The sequence below is a fragment of the Tachypleus tridentatus genome, chromosome 7, assembly GCF_004210375.1.
Source record: "Tachypleus tridentatus isolate NWPU-2018 chromosome 7, ASM421037v1, whole genome shotgun sequence".
In the NCBI taxonomy this organism is placed as follows: domain Eukaryota; kingdom Metazoa; phylum Arthropoda; class Merostomata; order Xiphosura; family Limulidae; genus Tachypleus; species Tachypleus tridentatus.
The window spans coordinates 185,404,899-185,423,616 of NC_134831.1; the positions used below are offsets into that span (position 1 = coordinate 185,404,899).

At 32.2% G+C, this 18,718-nt stretch overlaps 1 protein-coding gene across 10 annotated transcripts in view; it reads left to right on the forward strand.

Moving 5' to 3' along the window:
• PolZ1 (DNA polymerase zeta catalytic subunit) overlaps positions 1–18,718 on the forward strand; it is a 159,317-nt gene that overhangs the window by 69,728 nt on the left and 70,871 nt on the right. For all 10 annotated transcript variants that reach the window (XR_013031882.1, XM_076516228.1, XM_076516230.1 and 7 more), the window contains one exon: positions 1,294–5,018. Coding sequence is in view for 9 of the 10 variants with exons in the window: in XM_076516228.1 (XP_076372343.1) it covers positions 1,294–5,018 (3,725 nt within the window). In the remaining variant the exon portion in view is untranslated. The remainder of the gene's footprint in view (positions 1–1,293; positions 5,019–18,718) is intronic.

The window sequence follows — 18,718 nt, forward strand, 5'->3', positions numbered from 1 at the left end:
TAACTTGGGATATCAAAGTGCACATTGTACAAATTTGACCTCATTATAAAGCTCAGGTCATTGGTCATTATTTTGAAACATATTTTATGGTTTGCAAATCAGTTGTCATTAGTGACACACTTTAGTAATTTTGCATAATTTATTGAATAGGATTATGTTCTAATCTAGTGTAGTTTTTACCATAGATTTTAGTTGTAAATACAATTAAATTAAAAACAAAAAAGAGATCAACAGTTTGTGGTGTGTGCAGTATTATAAAGATCAAGCAAATATAAATATATGAGAACCAAATTTCAATACACTCTCAGGAGTACAAAGTACCTTACAGGTGGTGTTTAATGCACACTTGCATATTTAACTTTAAAATGGAAGCAGGATTAATAACTTTAACTCTTATTTCAAAAATTTTAGCTCAAAAATATTTTAGAATTAATATTTCACCATTTATTAAGTGTGATTTACTCAGAAAAAAAAACCAACTCAAACGTATTCTTGCACAACTTGATAGTCTTTCCTGTAAACAATGCACTTATAGGTTTTTGATTTTTTTCTACCCATTCCAAAGTATTGATTTGTATTTGCTAGGAAATTATTATCTTGTAAAAATATAATTATTATATTTTATTTCTCATGTTATTTTCCTTCTGTTTCACTGATTTTATTAGTACACTCTCTTCCCACCATTTTATGACTTTTACAGCATGTGATCTGAGCAACTACAAATGGAGCTCAACTTTGAAAATATCTTACAGAAAATGTTTTATACCATTAGATAGAACAGATTGTAAAGTATCTATGTCAATGTAAAATGAGTTAATTGGTATGAGAAGTAATTTGTGGGAAAATGATTAGATATAGCTCTTGCATAGGACAACAATGGGAATGTAATAGGAAGTTCAGAGGAGTTTGAAACAAACCACAAAATATCAAAATAAATAAATATATGAATGTCAGTTAAATTGAAACTTGTTTTATATAAAGTGAAACTTTCTGATCGACATTAAAAAATGAAAACAGTTATTTTTTAGTGAATTTCATAACACTTTTATAGAGTAAAATTATAGAAAAACTATGTTGAATTTTTTTAGATGTTTTAAGCCAAAACTAGCTAAGTTTGTTCTTTGTTTTGAACAGTTTGGTTAAATATCTCCAGTATATGAAAGAAAAACTTCAGGTAACCATAGACATCCATCCAGTTTGGAAAGTGTTAGATAAATTCAATGAATGTTTTTTGTTGTTTTTTTTACTACACATATGTCCTATTCTGATTTTGTAATATTTTTCAAATTACAGGAACTGACCTTATCATGTCAGCAACATCTGCAGAATTAGTGGAAAAATGTTCTGAAGCAAAAACAAACAGAGACAGAGATAAACAGATGTTTCAAGAATCTTATCATGAAAGTTATAAACACCACACAATGTGTTTATTAACATCAAAAGAGAAAACCAGTAGAAAATTTCTGTTATCACTGAATAGGAAAGAAAAGAAACCATATGGGAATATTGCTGTTATGAACAGATTCTATAATGAACCAGATGGATCTGTACAAAACCAGACTTCCGTACTGGCAAAGAAAGATCAAAGTGTAACATTTTCTGAAAAATCAAAATTACAAGATGAATGTTGTAGTGATGTAAAAGCACTGGAACAAAATAAGTTTTCAGCAAATAATGAACCTTTAGTACCAAATGTAACTATGAAACTCAGATCAAACATATTCCCAAATGCCACTTATAGAAACGAAATTTTAAAAGTGTCAGACTCTCTACTAACTAAGACTTCTGTTGTTGAAGACCAGTATGATAACAGTTTATATCAAGTTCAGACTCCTTTTTATGGATTAAAGCTATCATCAGACTTGGATTGTGAGGATTTTAAAAAACTTGGCAGAGAAAAGGTGGTGTTGAAACGTTTGCATTTTAAAATGTGTAAGGACAACAATATTTCAGTGCCTTTTGCTGAGAAAACTCAAGGCATTGGTGTACAAAGTTGTGATTTGAAGGAAAAAAAGATTCAACAGTGTTTTATCAAGAATGAAAATTTGGTAGGTGGTCTTGATTGTAGTAACATCCTGCCTGTGTATAGTGAAAATGAAAGAGCAAGCTCTGCTTCTGTCAGTGAAACAGTCATTGATATGCCACATTCAGTAGGCTCTAAAGAAAGCCAAAATGTAGATTGTAGGACTCTGGAAATTAATTGTAAGACAGAGAAACAAAGTGAAACATTCATAACTAAATTATATGATATAATATCAGGCAAAGAACCAAATTCTAAATACAATAGAAAAGACCAAAATTTAATGAAGAAGTTAACAAGGACAAAAAATCAAAGTAAATTATCATGTAAGAGGAGACTAAATACCAAATCCAGACAGTTTATAGAAAAGAATGAGAGCTCAGTGTCCAAAAAACATTTTTCTTGTGATTTTAAAAGTTTTAAAGCAAATAAACCAAATGAACTAGAAATATATAACAAAAACAATTTGAAAACACAGAAAGCATTTTCTACAGAGAAGTTTGAAGATATAAATGTACGTGACCAATTTCACCCTGAGAAAGCTATAAGTGGAGAGGTGGAAAAACTGAAAGACAGTGACAAGAATAAAAAGACCTCTGATAAAACACAGCCTCTACTAGAAAGTGATGAATCTATCAAGTTTCTTCATTCTAATAAAAGAAAAATAATTGAAAGGAATACTGAGTTTCATGATAATTACGTTCCACAGTTAAAACTAAAACATTCTGAACGTAATGTAGATTTAACTGATGAAAGTGGTGCACATAACAAATTGAATGATGAAAGCCAAAGTTCTCAGTTTTTTGTTGGTGTTACATCATCAGATCTGAAGGATGATCATGGAAGCTTTCAGTTTACAGATGCCTTGTGGAAACTGTCATTTTTATCTCCACTATCTGTTGAAAGTCCTTCTGAATCTCCTCCTGTGTGTTGGTCACCACAAGCAGGTAATTTTTGTGATTATTCTTCTCTTTTAGGTTTTGAAGAAATTTTTTCTGAGAGAGAAAAAGAATTTTGCAAGCATGTTTGCTCTCGTAACCTGGGTAATAACGGAATTAAGAAGCTGGAGAGCTTAACTTATGACACGAAGAAAACACTGAGTAAAAGTGATGAATATAGTTGCATTAAACATTCAACACCATTTGTTAATTTGCCATCTGAAGCTCATTCTGGGGAAAACATTCAGCTTTCCAGTAATGTAGACAAATTTCCCATGTTATACTTGAAAAACAACAACCCAGTTCAAATGACATCCAATAGTAAACATATAGATAGTGTATCAGAAGCAGAAGAAATAACAAAGAATGATTATGATCAAAACTTAGATTACAGTATGGGTATTGAAAGCTTCTACTTGAATAACTCTGATACCAGTAAACATCCTGTGGTGATACATGATAGTCTGAATTTGGATGTTGTCACTAAAGATCACTCACCATTAACAAATAATGTGATAGACTCATCCATAAAGTCAGTTAGTAAGAAAAGATTATTTAATTATGAAGGTAGGGTTTGGACATTGAAAAAAATGGCCCCTTCCAGGGATCATATTCAGTCAACACTTAGTGATTATGGATTATCTGTTGTTCCTGCCACAAAAGTATTCTCAAGTAATCCTGCTGATTTGCCTGTACAGCAGTTAAGCAAAGGAGATCAAATGGCTCAACTTCAAGAACCTATTACAAAGAAGAATAAAATATTAGAATGGGCACAGAAGTTTACTACTGATTATAAAAAAGCAAAAGGATTATCTTCCAGCTTCTGCTTAATTCAGGAGACTGCTAAAAAACCTGGATTGAAAACAATGTTGGCCAGTGACAGTTCAACTGTCATGACTCCAGCCATTGTACCACCAAACAGAACAATTGTTGATAATTGGTTGCAAATGAGAAAAGCATTAAGAAAACAAAACAAAGACCAGAATACCGTGAAGTTTAATAGCAACTTGGCATGTAAAGACGGTCTGTATATTAATGCTACATCTTGCTATGACAGTTGTTTGCCACAACATAGTACTGGTGAACATCATTCTGGCATAGATACAGATTGTATTGATTCAGTTAATAGTGAAACTTTAGGAGTTAACAAGCATGAAACATTAAGGTCTAAAAAGAAAATGCTCAAGTCACATCCATTGAAAATGTTTTTTAATGCTGAACAAACTTCTACTCCAAGATTAATGAATAACCGTAGTGCACTAGATACTTCGTGGAAAGTGAAAGACTTAAGAAATGATGACACCAACTTGGGAATTTCGTGTATGCCTAAAACAAGCTGTAGGTCCTTGACAGGTGAAAATGTTGGACATAAAACCAATAGAAGTGAACAGTGTTTATTTAAAAAAAAGAAATGCTGCAATATATCTGAGAAATGTATGTTATCAGTTAATAAAAGCCAGATATTAAGTATTTTTGAGGAAGATGCTTCATTAATTAAAAGTCATATACATAAAAGTTTTTCCAGTAATGATATTACTTCATTATTTGATAAAAAGATGTGCAAGTTTTTTTATTGTGATGATGAGGATTGGTCAGTTAAAAAGTGTTTGTATAGAAGTTTTTCTGATGGAGAAATTAAAGAACTGAATAGAAATCAGAAACCCAAATTTGATCCAAATGCATATATATCTTTATCAGTTAGGAATATAGAAAAGGTATATGAAGGAAGAACATGTGAGAGAGAGATTATTCAACTGGTTAAGAAACACAGGTGTGATAAATTTATTCAAGAAAATAGAGATGGTTCCACAACTGACAATTTTATGGAGCACTCATTATCTCCCATTCTCAAAACACCTGATTTTTGCTCTATTGCTCAACATCATAAACCTGAAAGTCAGTCCAAAGAAAATGATCTTTGTAATAAAGAAAAACTGCTCGGGAAACAACCTATGTTATCTTGTGATAGTGAAGTCCAGAAATTACAGAAGTCACCTCATTTGCCACTTCCTTCTCCCCAAAGTTCCTTAAGAAGAAAGATCCTGGATAATCAGTTTGTGGTTGGTTTTATTTCTTTTGTTTTGAATATATTTGTGTATATACACAGATTCTTTTATACATTAATTTTGTTTTGTCTTTATTCATTGATTAAGAAAATACTGATGTAATGAATGTTAAATAATTACATTTTTTCCTTTAAAAGTAGTTTTGTTGTAATAATTAATTTTGATATACTCTAGATGCAAATAATGATATTTTACAGGTCAACCATGTTGGATGCATGGAAATACTGTTTTTATTTAAACAAAAGTGTGTGAATACTCACTTTTTGAACAAAACAACCAGTGCTATAGTATACTACTTTACTTTCTACATTTAGTCGACACAGGATCTGCAATTTTAAAAATATCATGTTTCAAAATAACAACAATTATGGTTGATGTTGTTTGATTGAGCATTGAGGGATACTTTCTTTGCTGTTTTTTTCAAGTTAATATTTTGTAGACCATGAATTATCAGATGGATAAACAAACTCAGATCTTTATGCAGTTAGACTGTGGGATTATGTGATTGTGTGATAATTGTTACTGATGGCTATTTAATTAGCACTAACAATGGAAAAATAGTTGACTTGGTGTACATTTTGGATATGTTATGATAGTTTGACATCTTCAAAACTCTGTTGATGTGGAGTTTTTGGTATTCATTTTGAAGGTTAACTTAATTTTTGCTGTCTTAAGAGTTTGTTGATCATGAACGTGTTGTTGCCCAAGTACGTCTTGTTTAAATAAGGTATTCAGTGATAACTTTTTTGTCTTTTTAATTTTTAGTCTTTTTTTGAAATGTCTGCTCATTTCTCAAACTTTTGCCTGTATGTGGTATTTTTTGTGTTATATGTGAATGATTCACTTTTATGTGTGTCAATCTTTTAAAAATATTTCCTAGGCTTAGATATTGAAATTTAATGATTTAACTTTTGACTGTAAATAAGCAGGTAAGAAGGAAATGGCTAGGAAGGGTTCATCATTATTGCATTGGCTACATTGTATGTACAAAATGCAGATTCAGAAAATGCAATTGATAAAATAATTTATAATTTGTAGAGTAAAGGAAAGAAACAAACACATATGAACAAGTAAAATTAATCTCTGTTAATAGTTAGTGTATATATTGTCTTTTTTTACCAGACTGACCAGCCACTAATTTTTTCTGTGTGAACATACTGACTCCTAGAGTAGGAGGCCTCACTTTAAAATGTCTGCACATGACAAGAACAAGGATAATTCTGATTTACTATTCAAATTCAGATTGTTATACTAGAATCTAATACTACATTATTTACTGGTTATTCTATATAATAATCATGGGGAGGAAAAAAATCTGTGAATCATACAATATTTACAAGCATCTGTTTTAGTCCTTGAAATGGGCATGTCATCCTGAAGAAAATAATACAAGGCACAGAACCAAACATTATATGAATTTCTAGCCATTGGAGTATGCAACCTTCATTTAAGTAAAAGGATTACTGTATGTTTATGATCTTTTGATATCTGGTTAACTGAAGATATATTGTAAACTATTTATGGAAGAGAAAATTGATAATTGTTTCAATCATTACAATACCAGTGTTTATTATTACAGATAAAATAACAACTTGATAACCGTTTCAATCATTACAATACCATGTTTATTATTGCAGATAAAATAACAACTTGATAACTGTTTCAATCATTACAATACCAGTGTTTATTATTGCAGATAAAATAACAACTTGAAAACTGTTTCAATCATTACAATACCAGTGTTTATTATTGCAGATAAAATAACAACTTGATAACTGTTTCAATCATTACAATACCAGTGTTTATTATTGCAGATAAAATAACAACTTGATAACTGTTTCAATCATTACAATACTAGTGTTTTTTATTGCAGATAAAATAACAACTTGATAACTGTTTCAATCATTACAATACCAGTGTTTATTATTGCAGATAAAATAACTTGATAACTGTTTCAATCATTACAATACCAGTGTTTATTATTAGAGATAAAATAACTTGATAATTGTTTCAATCATTACAATACCAGTGTTTATTGTTACAGATAAAATAACAACATTATTTTTTTGCTTTTATTCTCCAAGAAAACTTTATTGTGAAAAGTAAATTGAAAAGAAACATTAAAAATGAATTTGAATTACACAGGTAAAAATATCATAGTGTGACTTTACTTGTATCATAATTGGTGAGATCTATTCACATGTTAAATGCATACCAACTTATCAGTTTCAAAATGTTGATAAAAATAATAATTCTAAATATTTCAATAATATTTAACTTGCAGATATTTATGAAATGACATTTTGTAACCATTACAGGGCTTGTGAGCCAATGCCCCCCAAACATGCTGGCAGATCCTTAAAACATTTGACTCCACATAGTTTGATCTAAGCATTTCCTAACCAAGCAGATCTTATGAATTACCATGAATGGACCTTCCTAAATTTATAGACTCAGCATGGCCAGATGATTAAGGCACTCCGCTCGTAATTTGAGGGTAATGGGTTTGTATCCCCATCACAACTGGGCATTATAATGTGACAGTCAATCTCACTATTTATTGGTGAAAGAGTAACCTAAGAGTTGGCAGTGGGTTGTGATAACTAACTACCCTCCATCTAGTCTTACTCCTCTAAATTAGGGATGGCTAGAATAGATATCCCTCATGTAGCTTTGAATGAAATTTGAAACAAACCAGATTAAAACCTAAATTTACATATACTTGTCAGTTATATATAACCCATAGACACGGTCACTGTATGTTCCCATGTATTCAAAGTAAATGCACTTTCATTAATACAAATGCTATAACTTTGTCCAATATTCCCACTTTTTGTGTCAGTAGAATGGAACTGATACGTTAAATTTGAAATATAAAGCGATTATTTAAAGATGACTACTGTTTTCAGTCAGGATGCTACTACTTTTAACTTTTTATATATGATACTAAGCCTGCATTAAGGTTTACACATTTGATAAATGTATATAAAAATTCTTTTTTTGTCAACAATTTCCAAAAACAGGTAAGTAAAAATTGCAAACTTTTAAATTTTTTGTACTGAATGTACATTATTTGTAAATGTATACAAGTCAGGATGCCATCTGTGTGAAAAAATTACTATTAAAGAAAATCAGCGGGTCCAGCGAGCCTACACCGGCCGCAATGCTGAAAATATTGTAAAATGACCATTTGTTTCAATTAATTTGCACAATGGTGTATAAGTGAAAGGATATGCAAATACATAGATATTGGTTAAGCAAAATAAACTAGATTAGTAGTTTCTGTCTCAAGTTTTCAAAAGAATTATTGGGGTGGATGGTTATGATTGATTATTCATTGCCAACTTTACTGCACTAATTAACTAAATGTTATGATATTATTCTCATTAAAGTACGTTGAGTGTATTGTGATATTCAACTTGAGCAATTAGTACAACTGTACCAACTGCATGCTGGTAATGACAAGACACTGTTAATATAGATTTCATTTCATCACTATGAGGGAAGTTATTAACTCTATTTTCTGGAAGAAAATTATCACCATATATTTTAAAGAATCTGGTTGGTTTTGTAAAGTATAGGTCTGTTCTGAATAACAGGGTTGAGATCATAAAACTGATGCAGTTACTATTGAGTGTCACTTTCTTTTGTTGTTTATTGGTGTGTATTTAGAAAAAGTCATGATATCTAATTTAAAAAATCACCTTAAATATGAAAAAAAAGGTGCATCCAAAAAAGGATTTTGGAGGGTCAGGTTTGATATTCTACCTCTTCCTCATCCAGGCAATGGTGTTTTGTAGCATTTTTAAATATTGAACATCATGTAAGTGATAGTGTTGTTATCACTTAAAGTCATTGGTATGATTACAATACCTCTATCAGTGACATGTCCATTTATGTATAACATTCATCATTTGCACTGATGTATACTTGACTTTATTTGTTATGCTAAATTCTTGCATACTCACAGACTATATAATCTAGTGCTGTATTCTGAAGAAGTATGATATGGGTATTAAAAATTTAGTTAAAGTACAGAACAACATTTTAACCTTAGATCATCTTCAGGTTAACAAAGAGAGTTTGCAAGTGGTTTTTGCTAGGCACACTTCTTAGGGACAAGAGTATAAACAGTTATCCAGATTTTTTTTCAGAAGGACTTTTCATCCTCTGCATTTCCTCTCCATTGTCTCTAGTACCCATATCCTTTCCATTACCTTGAGATTCTGCTATCAGTTGATGTCTGTCCAAGTCAGTGTGACTTGTTCTATCTCAGAGAACTGTTGAGCTAGTCAGCCGTCATTTCCAGGTTTTTACTTCAGATTTGTGGTACTCAAGACAACTGGAGTATGGCATCCTGTGATTGATCTGTCCTGCTTCGACTGACTTTTGAATCTTTTCCATTTTATTATGGAGTCCTTTCTCAAACTGAGGTGAATTTTTACAAAATTTAGGAATGTGGAAGGTCATTGTGGAAGTCTTGAGTTTTATCAATATATTCCTATTTCTCATCAGTCAGGACTGTATCTTTGCTTTGTCCACTTAGGGATTTTATCTCATTTTCTCAATTTCCTTTCAGGCTTGCTTTGGTTCCATATTTTATTTGTCATGTAGTCAAAGTATTTTCCCAAATTATGTATGCTGAAGGGTTGTATTTACACCACTACATGGATGATTGGTTTCTGTTCACTCATTCCAAACTAGAGTTCTTCACAACACACTTAACTGCTTCTGACAGAAGCAGCTTGAGTAGATTGGATTATTAATTTGGACATGTCTCTCCTGTTACATACCCATTATCTTATCCATTTGAATGTTTTTATTCAATACCTGCCTCAAATACAATAGAATGTTGTGAGTATAAAATCCATGGAGAACCAAAAGCTCTGTTGAATAGAATTGAAGAGGAGAAGGTTGGTTCCAATTGAGCAGAGTCTACAGATCAATTAGATTTTGCTTAGAATCCCTTAAATTCTCCTGTTACGTCTCCTTCAATTATCAGTTACAATAGGGGGTTGGATAAGACCCCCACATCATCTGATGTACCACTTCTATCACCATATGCTCCCAGTGGGATACTCCTCAGTTGGATGCATTTGTCACTTTCCTCAGTACCAAGTTACCTCATTTTTTGCTTTCTAGTTCTGCATCTAGTCATCCTACCTGTCAGTACAGTCAGTTTAGATTGGACCAAATGTTACCTTTATGTTTATACACTTGTTCTTCAGTGGAAGATTTTGATTATTGATGCTGCTCTGTGTCAAGTTCTTTTGATTTTTTTCTTACTGGAAGACAACCGTGGTTTTCTTGTCTACTTCAGCTCCAAACTTTCTCTTCCTCTCAATCAATCCTTTCTATGCTAACTTCATACACTGGTTATTTATCTCACCCTTCCATTCCAGGCCATGCACTTTTAAATACATTACATCCATCTTTCCTTGATGGTAGTTTGTCACTGTAATTAGAATGTCTTCCACCATTGGTTTTAAGTCTGGGTTTTTCCATTATCAACTGACTATTCCTCTTATTATAGACTTCCTTACTTGGCTGTTTGATCATAGGACTTAGGTCATGTCCATTACTGGTTACTGAGCATCCTTATCCCATACCTTCCTATTTCCCTGTATTGTTTAGTGTCTACCTCATCTACCCCTTTCCTCTTGTTGTATTCTTTCTGAATTCATAGACTTCCTTGTTGGTTAGTTCTTCTAGATTGGGATGTCACTTTGCTTTACCTCTATTTGAACCTTTATACACTTGGTTTTTGTTTCACTTGGCCTGTATGATTTATTTTCTACTCATGTTCATCTCTGAGTAAATTTGGTATGATCTTTTTGCCCTTGACATTTCATGCACACTATATCATTCCACCTATTTTTTCCTTTGTATGGATAGATCACCTCCAAAAAACTTTGGTGGCTTTGGAGGAAACTACTTCTTTCTCATTGATTTCACTTCCTTCCACCTCCCACCTTTATTCCTGGTCTGATTTGGATAGACTTCTGTGTCTTGTACATGAGTTTCGTTGTTATATCACTTGTGTGGCTTCCCACATTTCCCATTCCCACCTTTTCATTCCCTGGCATCTTTCCTCTGTTTGTAATCTTTCTTTTTTCCACTCTTACCAGTTGTATTTAGCTTTTGATTTGAATGGCTTATTCATTGTTATCTTCTTCTTCTCAAACTTTGTTCCAAGTGCTGTCACAAAAGGTCAGGCATCTTACTTTTTTACTTTCATCTTGCCATAATCATCTACTGGATGAAGATTATCAGTTGGACATGTTTACTACACCTCATTTGTTCTTAATTTCTCACTATCTTCATCAAGAAGCTGTTTATTTTCTTTTGGGGTACCACACCTGTCTGAGTACACTGAGACTGTAACTGGATAAATAATATTTTCTGATTATCTTTTTTTTATATACATTTTAATTTCTTTCAGTGCCATGTCTCTTTTTTTTTCTTTAAGAATCCTTCCCTGTGGGAAGCATTGCCTGTTCGTATATACTTTATATACCTCAAATTTAGACTGCACAGCCATGACAAAATTATAAAATGCATCATACCAGTGGCCAATATTGCATACAGTTGAGATGCGGGTGTTCCACAAGGTTGTTAACAGGCTTTTCTCTTATGATATATTTGCATCATTAATATACCCATATCAGACCATACTAACCCAGGGACATACATAGGTAAAGCAGAAGGGTATAGCTGCTATCCCTTTGATTCCTGCTATCCATCCCTGCTATCACTTTGATTGAATAAATCATGGATGGTCTGCCTTTCAAAATAAGGTTTTGATGGTCACTCATTGCACTGTCTCTGGTATTTGCATTCCTCTGAACTCTCCACCACTTGTTAATCCCCCCCTTGTTCTTTTAGTGGAAAGTGGGAGTCCTTGTCACTTTCCAGTTCCAACCACTGACATGGTGATCCATGGAAGCATCCTCCTGAATTTTATTACACAAAAATGAGCAAAAACTAAAAATTCCATTCAGAGTAGAACAGTGGTATTCTTCTGATATAGACAGCATATGGTTCTGTTTGGAGGATGCAGTTGCATATAAATAGTTGAAGTAATCCCCTTCTGTAGGTAATACCCAGAACCATGTGACGCACTCCAATTTTGTATGATCCTATTAAGGGGATAATAATGCACGTATCTACTAATAAATATGCTCCACCTCTGTGCAGTGGGTTTTAGAGGCTTATGTTGTTTGTAGTTTCTGTTTAGCTCTATCCAGAGGGTGAGGCTGCTTATAATTTTATAATTTATGGACACAATCCACTTCTTTGCAGTTGGACTCAGAGGTTGTCATGGTACTTCAATCTTTATGCAGTCCTACTCAGAGGATGATATTGCTTTGGAGTTGATCCATCACATTGCAGTTCACCCCTTAGATTGAGATCTCCCTTTATATCATCACATGGATGTTGGTGAATGATTTTGGATTTAGAGCAGAACCAATTAACACAAGTCCTCGCATTTGTGCTCTTCAATTTCCTCCTCACACTTCATCATATCGTAGCCCATATACGCTTTAGAGCATATTCCATTTTAGCCTTCTCCCTATTACTGTCTGTAGATGTTTCTTCTGCAAGATTGAGATTATGATGTACTGTGGTTCAGATTCCAATCAAACTGTTTTTCTCTCCTTTTTAGTTATGTTTCTTCTTTTCACCCATGTATGCATCATCTCTTTCCATACTGGGTGCAGTGTTTACCTGGTACAGAAGTGGTGCAGTCTCTGATGTTTGATCTCCACTACAGAGAACACAATCCTTGGATGCTCTTCAGATGTTTTGAAAGGTTTTTAAGATTGGGATGTTTTGGACTTTACGTAGCACAAGGATTGTAAGCCACCAGGAAATGCTGCAAATGAGTGGATGTATTGTTTCCTGGCTGTGTTCACATAATGTCATAAAAAGTATGTACTGTACTTCATGCACTGACTGGAGGAAATATTGGTCATGCCAGTGTAATCTTTCTCAGAGAATTATGGGTTTTCCTTTTTTAGACAATTACATAGGATACAGCTTGTTTTCTACTGATTACCAGTGTGGCCAAAGCTTATTTGATGGTCAATGCATTAGCTCAGTGTATCAATACTATTTTATCTGAAAGGTATATAACATGACTGGATATATTTAAATGGATCAAGGATAGAACTTCAATTGCCAGTTGCTCACAGAGTTGTACATTTTACTATATCATCCTCAACCTGATTATATGGGCAGTCAGACAGAAGCCTTATAAACTTGTGGGCCCTGAAATAACTTATTTGAATGATTACACTATGTAACACAAGTTTATTATTTATGTATTGTTTCTTAATTGCTTATGTTGTAAAAGTACAGAAAATGGCCATTATTCCCTTAAACTTTGCTTTTGTGACCTGGATAATGAAATTTAGAAGTTAACCTATTTTCTATGTAAAAACAGGCAAATTTGCACATTTTCATTTGCATAAGGTCTGAATAAAATAACATATGAATCAAAAGTTACATGTTTATATACTAAAGTTGTACAAAAATGTTTAGAAGTGAGTAGTTTTTTGAGATGGCTGCTTTCTCTCTGGCAGAGTGGATGCAGGGAGCTCAGGGCAATGTGACACATAAGGCAATGGATGATGGAAGGTCCAGATACATGATAGCAGATGCATTCTAGCCAGCCCAACATTTGCAAGGGTCCACCATGCAGAAGTAGCAATAGCTTGAATGGTCAGTGGGTTCACGCCAAATTCTTGGAATAGCAAACTTCATGGCTCTTATTTCCCCTCTCTACTATCCTGCAAAAGAGCAAAATAAAATTATTATGAAGAATAAATTTATTTCACCCACTACTAATGTGTAAGAAGTTCATGCAATATATTTTATATATGTGATTTTTTTCTATACTATTGGAAATAAAAAAAACAAACTTAAATTTTAAAAGGTCTAAAATGTGTATAATATAAAATCTTACTATCCAAGCAAGCAAAAATTGTCTGTCTTACCTTCTAGAGTATTTTTTGCAGTGCTCGCAGGTAAAATGAGGTGCCCAGGGTTTGTCTTAATACCTGACAAACATGCTGAAATATGCCTTGTAGGCTTCACACAATTTAGCAGATGCTGTCACAGAGTACTTTTTCATTTTGGTATTGATAAATTGGCCACTTTCATAGCAGAATGTATCTGGAGAATGCTTGCAGCTTTTTAATACCATCTGTGATAAAATCAGATAGGTCTATGTGTTCCCTTAAGCAGCTAGAACTAAACTGAAGTGGTGAGTGTTGAGTCCCTGTATATATATTACTATGGAAAGTTCTAGAAAATTCTCATAAGTTCTACAACATTCTAAGAAGTTCTTGAAAATTCTTGTAAGTTCAAGAAAATTCTCTATCAACTACTCAGCACTGAATCTACCTAGAATGTTCTGGAAAATGGGTAAATTTGAAAATTTCATTTCCCAGGTCATAAAAGCAAAGTTTGAAGAGAAAAATAGATATTTTCCATTTACTTTAGGCATAAGCAATTGAGAAGTAACACTTTCTGCCCAGGAACAAGAAAACGTAAACATTTTGTTACATAATGTTATCTACTGTTTTGTCATGGTGGCATTTGATTCAACTGAACAACAGTTAAATGGATGTTCTATGAATGTTGTATTTGGACAAGAAGTACAGGTCCCAGTTTATATCTGATATGTGGGCTTTTTAATGTAAATCTTGTGAATTTGCAGTAGTTTTAGTGGCTGTGAACATAATTTTCATATAAGTAATTAAATAAAGTGGCTGTCCATCACAAAGGATGTTAAAGTAAATGATAGAAAAATAAAGTTTGAGGTTTGTAGGTAACTAAGATTAGCTGTAATATGTTGGTACTGACCCATATCATGTAATCAGCTAAATGTGATAAACTTTGAACAGTGGTTGTATGGTGTATGCAATTACATTGAACATGGTGACAAGCTAAATATCCATTACTGATGAAGTTCTTGAGAACTGGTTTCTCCAGGTATTAGGGATGGACAGATTTACTCTGACTTGAATCAGCTGATGAAGAAGAAATGCTGGAAGTGTGTATCTTAGAGTGAAGGAAGATGATTGACTGAAATCCCAACATTGTAATCAATATGCTATCACCATTTAAGATTATCTGTGAGTTGTCTTGTCACTGACAGAAATTAGGTAGATTTCTTTACTATTCTTTACTTTTCTGAACTATTTTGTGAGTTATAACTCTTCAGAGCCAACCACATGGTGCATGTTAGTTGGCCTCAACTGTTAACTGTGGTTTTGAAATGAATAAATTGAAAAGACTTATTTGATAATCACTCACTTTGAATTTTGAAGTAATGATTAAGAGATTTTTATATGTGGATACCTTTTGAATAATATTGTAAATTGACCTTCTGTTGTGTCTTGAGGTCATACCTGTTTTGTTAGCCTTATTTGTTTCAGCTTAATTTGCCCCATATTTTATTTAATTTTTCTGGCTATTACAACCTTTATGTGTCAGTAAAGATTTCTATTGTCTGTCCATGTGTGTCATGTCATCTTGCATGCTTTTTATAGAGGCTGTTAATGTTTCAGTTCTTGGAATAACTGAAATAAAGGTGGGAAGAGAAATATGGTACTGAAAAATGCCAGTTTTCACTCCTTCTATAACAAGAGAAAAAAATAATTTCATGTAGGAATGTTTTCCAGATTTTTTCTTCAGATGCTCTACCATTACTTAATGTTCATAATATAAGTAAATGTAAACTTACTCTGATATTTGCTTCAGATTCAGGTTACCTTTTACAAAAGTTTTACAAAAATGTTTGATCTTGATCTTTCAAATTTTTGTAATGTTAATCATCTTGGGAGCAGGGTTATACCCAGTTGTTGGGGTGATGCATGTACTTATACAAGTTTGAATGTGCTTGATGTATAGATATTAAAAATGTTCACTCGCTCTGCATGATCTAGTACTGTGGTATGCTAGATTACTTTAGTTGGATTTGAATGTGTGATGGAAACTTGGTCTTTTTTTGTCTTTTGTTCAGTGGAAACACAATCTTAAATAAAGCTTTCCCTTTGCTCTGAGTTAAAGTTTAAGAACTGTAAAGACCAATCAGCTGGTATATTAAGACCTTATCATATTACATTTTTCAGTAAAGATTTTCTTCTTTCTTTGCACTTGTGTTCAAGTCTTTTTATTTGTTTTAGGTGCTGTGTTTCAGTTAATGTTTGTAAGTACATCTGTTTAACTTCTGGTATTGCAGACTTAAAGTTAATTGTTGACTTCAATGTTATGTGAAAATACTACATGATCACATTTACCCATATTTTATTTGACTTAACTTAAAAGAACGGTGTGTTATTAAAAGTTTTAGGACAACACACCTTTAGCTAGGAACTATTTTTTTTCATTGAATTTCAAACAAATTTTATTGTGTACTAATGCATAGAAGTCATAAATAGAGACAAGACAAGGACCTTGTTGCAAGGACCTTTGTAGAGGAGTGTTTTTGATGCATCATTGGTGGTAAAAATGCTAATAAATTTAGAGCACATCTAGAATTTAAGAAATGGAATACTACTGTAATGTAATATCAGCCCATTTACACCAAATTTTATCATTTATATTTGAGTTTTGAGGTATGTTTTAAATCAGTACTAACAGCTGCAATAACTCAGATCCATCTATGATAATGTTTCACTGCTCAGCAGTTTCCTATCATATAAGGATGTTATTGGCTATTCATAAGATCAGTGCAAATCCATGAAAGCATTTTAAAATATTGGAGAAGGGGATTCAGATGAAGCTAAAAATGATGTTCTTTAATTTCAATTGTGTAAAACCTTTGTTAAAAGTCTTAAAAGTAAGCACTGTTCTCTGGAGGAGTTCTTGACCAATGATAAACAGTCATTTTAAATCAAGTTTGACTTAAATCTATAGTTTGGTAACACATGTTGTTGTCATTCATTTTTAGTACTGTATAAAGTTGATGATGAAAACAGATTTATAGAGTTAACAAAGTTTTATTTTAAATGTATTATTTTTTATCTGGAAAAACAGAGTGAAAGAGTAATATCCTTGAAAGCATTAATTGCCCTGTTTTGCAAAGGTTTTTTTTATATATACAGAAGATACATAAAATGAAAGCAGTATTGTTGTTACTGCATAAATATTTAAATTAAAATGCACTAGATTTTATTTAAAAGTAACTTTTTTTTTCTTCTTTGCTTTTCAATTTAGGGTGTGGACTGAGTTTGTCATTGACCTGCAGAATTTATCAGCATAACCTAAATGCATTGCTAGTGTGTCATACACAATGTGTGCACAAAATCTTTTACTCCTGCATGTTCAACGTCATTATTATAATTTTTATGGTGCCTTAATTACTGAAATCTGGGGGAATAACAGTTGGAAAATGAATTCTAATTCTTCCTTGAATGAAATAAAGTTTCCATATTTGATAGCAGCTTAACCTGTTTATAGCTATTTTAACTGTTTTGGAATTAGTCTACATTTGTTATGTTTTGATATTCTGCACAGCTCTTGGAATCTGTAGGGTAGGATTCTACTTCATTTATTATGAGAATTTTTGTCATGCTATACCTTGTGTCCAGTAGTACTTTGCCACAGATACCTAAAATATACTTTAATCGAACAAAAGCCCCAACTTGAATGCAATTGAGCTGTTTTGTGATTTTGAAATACTACCTGAGGGTCAGAAGAGACAGACACTAAAACATTTTTATATTTTGAACTGTTAGACAGAAGAAGTGATGATACTTGGTACCAGTTGTATACTAACAATTAGCAGCAGTTCTGTTTGTTTATTATGTTCAATCTTAATTAAGGACAGAAGTGAGTCCATGCCAAGTGAGGATCAAACAGCAAAACATACCATCACAGGTTTTGAAGTGTGTTGTCTTAATAATTTCTGTCATGCAGTGTTGATCATACTAACTTTATATTTAAGTAAAATATCTTGCAAAGAACTACAGGTAAAAGATAGCCATATACTTGTAAAATTAATGAAAACTGAACAGTGTTAAAAAAACATGAAGTTAAATTGATTGTTAGGACATTAGTATAGAACTAATCAACTATTAATATGGCTAAAACCCAGCTTACATACTATAATAAATGCAAAATATTCTGTAAATATCCTAACATTTTAGAAAAGGATATTTGTACAGGGTGTGTCCTTATAAAATTTATATGGTAAAAACATGTAAAATGTAATAAACTATGCCTTTGCGAATATAATTTGTGTTAAATATATATATATATTAACCATTTCAGAAAGATAGATATATAAGACATAAAAGTATAAGAATTCCTTAGATCAAATGCTCAGATAAAAATCATTTGTAAATCATACAAATCTTGTGATTTCTATATTTCACCTCATCAATAGTCTCTGAGAATTCCAGAGTTAATAGAATATTTTTGTTGTATATTTTAGCAGCAGAAAATGAGGGTAAATCTGAACAGTTAAGTGCATGACTTTGCTCAAAAATAGACAAAATAAACAGCAAATATTAATAAAATTTATTTTCTAATTGTTTTATACTTTTAACTTTGGTCAAACTAATGCTGTTCTTCAGTTTAAAATAATTAAAGATTAGACTTATTGATAAATAAAAAACACTTACTGTAGAACAAAATATATGAAAGCATATAAAACATAGTAAGAGCACTACTAATGTGGC